At 57.7% G+C, this 2085-nt stretch overlaps 1 protein-coding gene across 1 annotated transcript; it reads left to right on the top strand.

The window, feature by feature from the left end:
• The first annotated feature begins 426 nt into the window (after positions 1-426).
• On the top strand, positions 427-1680 carry LOC136529451 (peptidyl-prolyl cis-trans isomerase FKBP13, chloroplastic-like). Its single transcript, XM_066522529.1, has 4 exons — positions 427-838; positions 914-1006; positions 1180-1240; positions 1347-1680. Exons 1-4 carry the CDS (start codon positions 497-499, stop codon positions 1493-1495), a joined length of 645 nt encoding a protein of 214 aa, XP_066378626.1. The 5' UTR covers positions 427-496; the 3' UTR covers positions 1496-1680.
• Positions 1681-2085: the final 405 nt, after the last annotated feature.

The following is a 2085-nucleotide window of genomic DNA, read 5'->3' as shown; positions in this document are numbered from 1 at the left end:
CTACCGTAACCCTAAATTCCAGCTTCCTACGACTAAACAAGGCCTAAAAAGCCGGTCGGCAGCCCGGCCACGCGAGCCGTCGCGATAGTGCCCGAGATTTTTTGAGCGCACTGCCCACTGCCACTGCCAGCCGCCGGCCGCCGAGTCCGGTGCGCCGAACCCATCCTGCCGCACGTGCCGCGGTGTTATGGCGGAGGTTCCGTCACGTAACGTAACTTTCTACTTTTTTTAGCAGAGCGTAACTTTCTACCAGTCCACTGAAGTTGGTGGGCCAGGATTTGCTTGGGACTAATGGGCTTGTCTTACACAACTGATGCGACGGGCCTGGGCTTTTCTCTCCTTGTTGCGGCCCAAACTATTGCGTCACGAACTCGCGCTGAAACCACCCAGTCCCCCCACGATTCAGAAATCAGAAGCGGCGACCCGCCCGCCTTGCCTTATCCATTGGACCAACGGCAACGGCAGCCTGCCCTCCGCGCCAGCAGGCAAGGCAGCCATGGCTCCGGCCGCGCCCACGTCCGCGTCGCCGCTGTCCTGCCTCCTCCTCCTCAGCCTCCCGAAGCCCGCCTCGGCGAGGCACTCCCGCTCCTCCTCTCCTCCGCAGCCTTGCCCGGAAGCCGCCGCCGCCAGGAGCCCCGGCGCGGGCCTCGTCCTCCGGCGGCGCGAGGCTGCGGCCGCCGTGCTGTCGACCGCCGTCCTCTCCCGCTTCGTGCTCCCCGCTGAGGCGGGAGCTGCGGACGGTGGGGAGTGCCCGCTGGAGGTAGCGCCGTCCGGGCTCGCCTTCTGCGACCGCGTCGTCGGCACCGGCGCCGCCGCCCAGGAGGGACAGCTCATCAGGGTCAGCACCGTTCGCCGTCCTTGATGTGGTCGAGGTGCCCTGCTCATCTGCGTCGTTGGGTGTCGGTGCATGCAGGCGCATTACACGGGGAGGCTGGAGGACGGCACGGTGTTCGACAGCAGCTACAAGCGCGGGAAGCCGCTCACCTTCCGCGTCGGCGTCGGAGAGGTACCGCGCCAACTAAACGATCGAATCCGATGACCCTGCGTATACTGTCTGCCACGCACTCACGCTAGTTCGTCAGAATCGAATCTTCACCTGCAGGATTAGCCTGAACTAAAACTAACTCTGCAGATGATCGCAGTGTCATGTTAGAAGTATTTCTTTCGTTTTTGGTTCAGGTGATCAAAGGATGGGATCAGGGTATCGTTGGCGGCGAAGGGATTCCGCCAATGCTTGCTGGTACGTCAAACACTCAACACTGAACCCAGCAACATCTTACCTTTTGGCTTTTGCTGAATCGAACATACTGCTGAATTCAGTTCCATTCGTGGATACGTTTCTCCAGGGGGTAAGCGGACGCTGAAGCTGCCACCGGCGCTGGCCTACGGCGAGAAGGGGGCCGGGTGCAGAGGGTGGGAGCCCACCTCCTGCGTCATCCCGCCTAACTCCACGCTCCTCTTCGACGTCGAGTACGTCGGCAGAGCCTCTGGCTGAGGTCTCCCGAAACTCTGAATGCACAAGGTCAAGATTCAGAGTGATCCATGCGGAGCTTTGTGGACACGATGGTAGTCGTAGCTGCCCGGGCACCGAGGGGTTATTTTCTTCTCGTGTGATTGCTGCCCCTGTGTTAAGAGAGCTATCACTACCGAGCCCAGTGCAAGAGGGTTTGACAAGCGTAATCTATCGGGCACTTGGTAAACAAACTCTTTACCGAGTGCTGAAAAAAAACACTCGGTAAAATAATTACACTCAGCAAACGAGGCAAAAAAACACTCGACAAAGTAGAAAAAAAAAACACTTGGCAAAACTAGGCACTCGGCAAAGAAATATGTTTGCCGAGTGTAATTGTCTGGTACTCGGTAAAGAAATATGTTTGCCGAGTGTAATTATTTGGCACTCGACAAATAATTTCATTTTTTCTCTTCTGACCTTGAAACACGTTGTGGAAAAGAAGAAAAAGAAGGAAAATAAAAAAGGGTTTGCCGGGTGCCCCCGATCTAGCACTCGGCGAGTGTCCCGATCTGTCACTCGGCAAACTCACGACTTTATAAACTCGCCCGGCCGTCCCCCTCCCTCCCACGGGC

This window comes from Miscanthus floridulus, chromosome 19 (genome assembly GCF_019320115.1).
Source record: "Miscanthus floridulus cultivar M001 chromosome 19, ASM1932011v1, whole genome shotgun sequence".
NCBI classification, from domain to species: Eukaryota; Viridiplantae; Streptophyta; class Magnoliopsida; order Poales; family Poaceae; genus Miscanthus; species Miscanthus floridulus.
The sequence above is the reverse complement of the archived record's forward strand: the minus strand, read 5'-3'. Positions and strand labels throughout refer to the sequence as shown.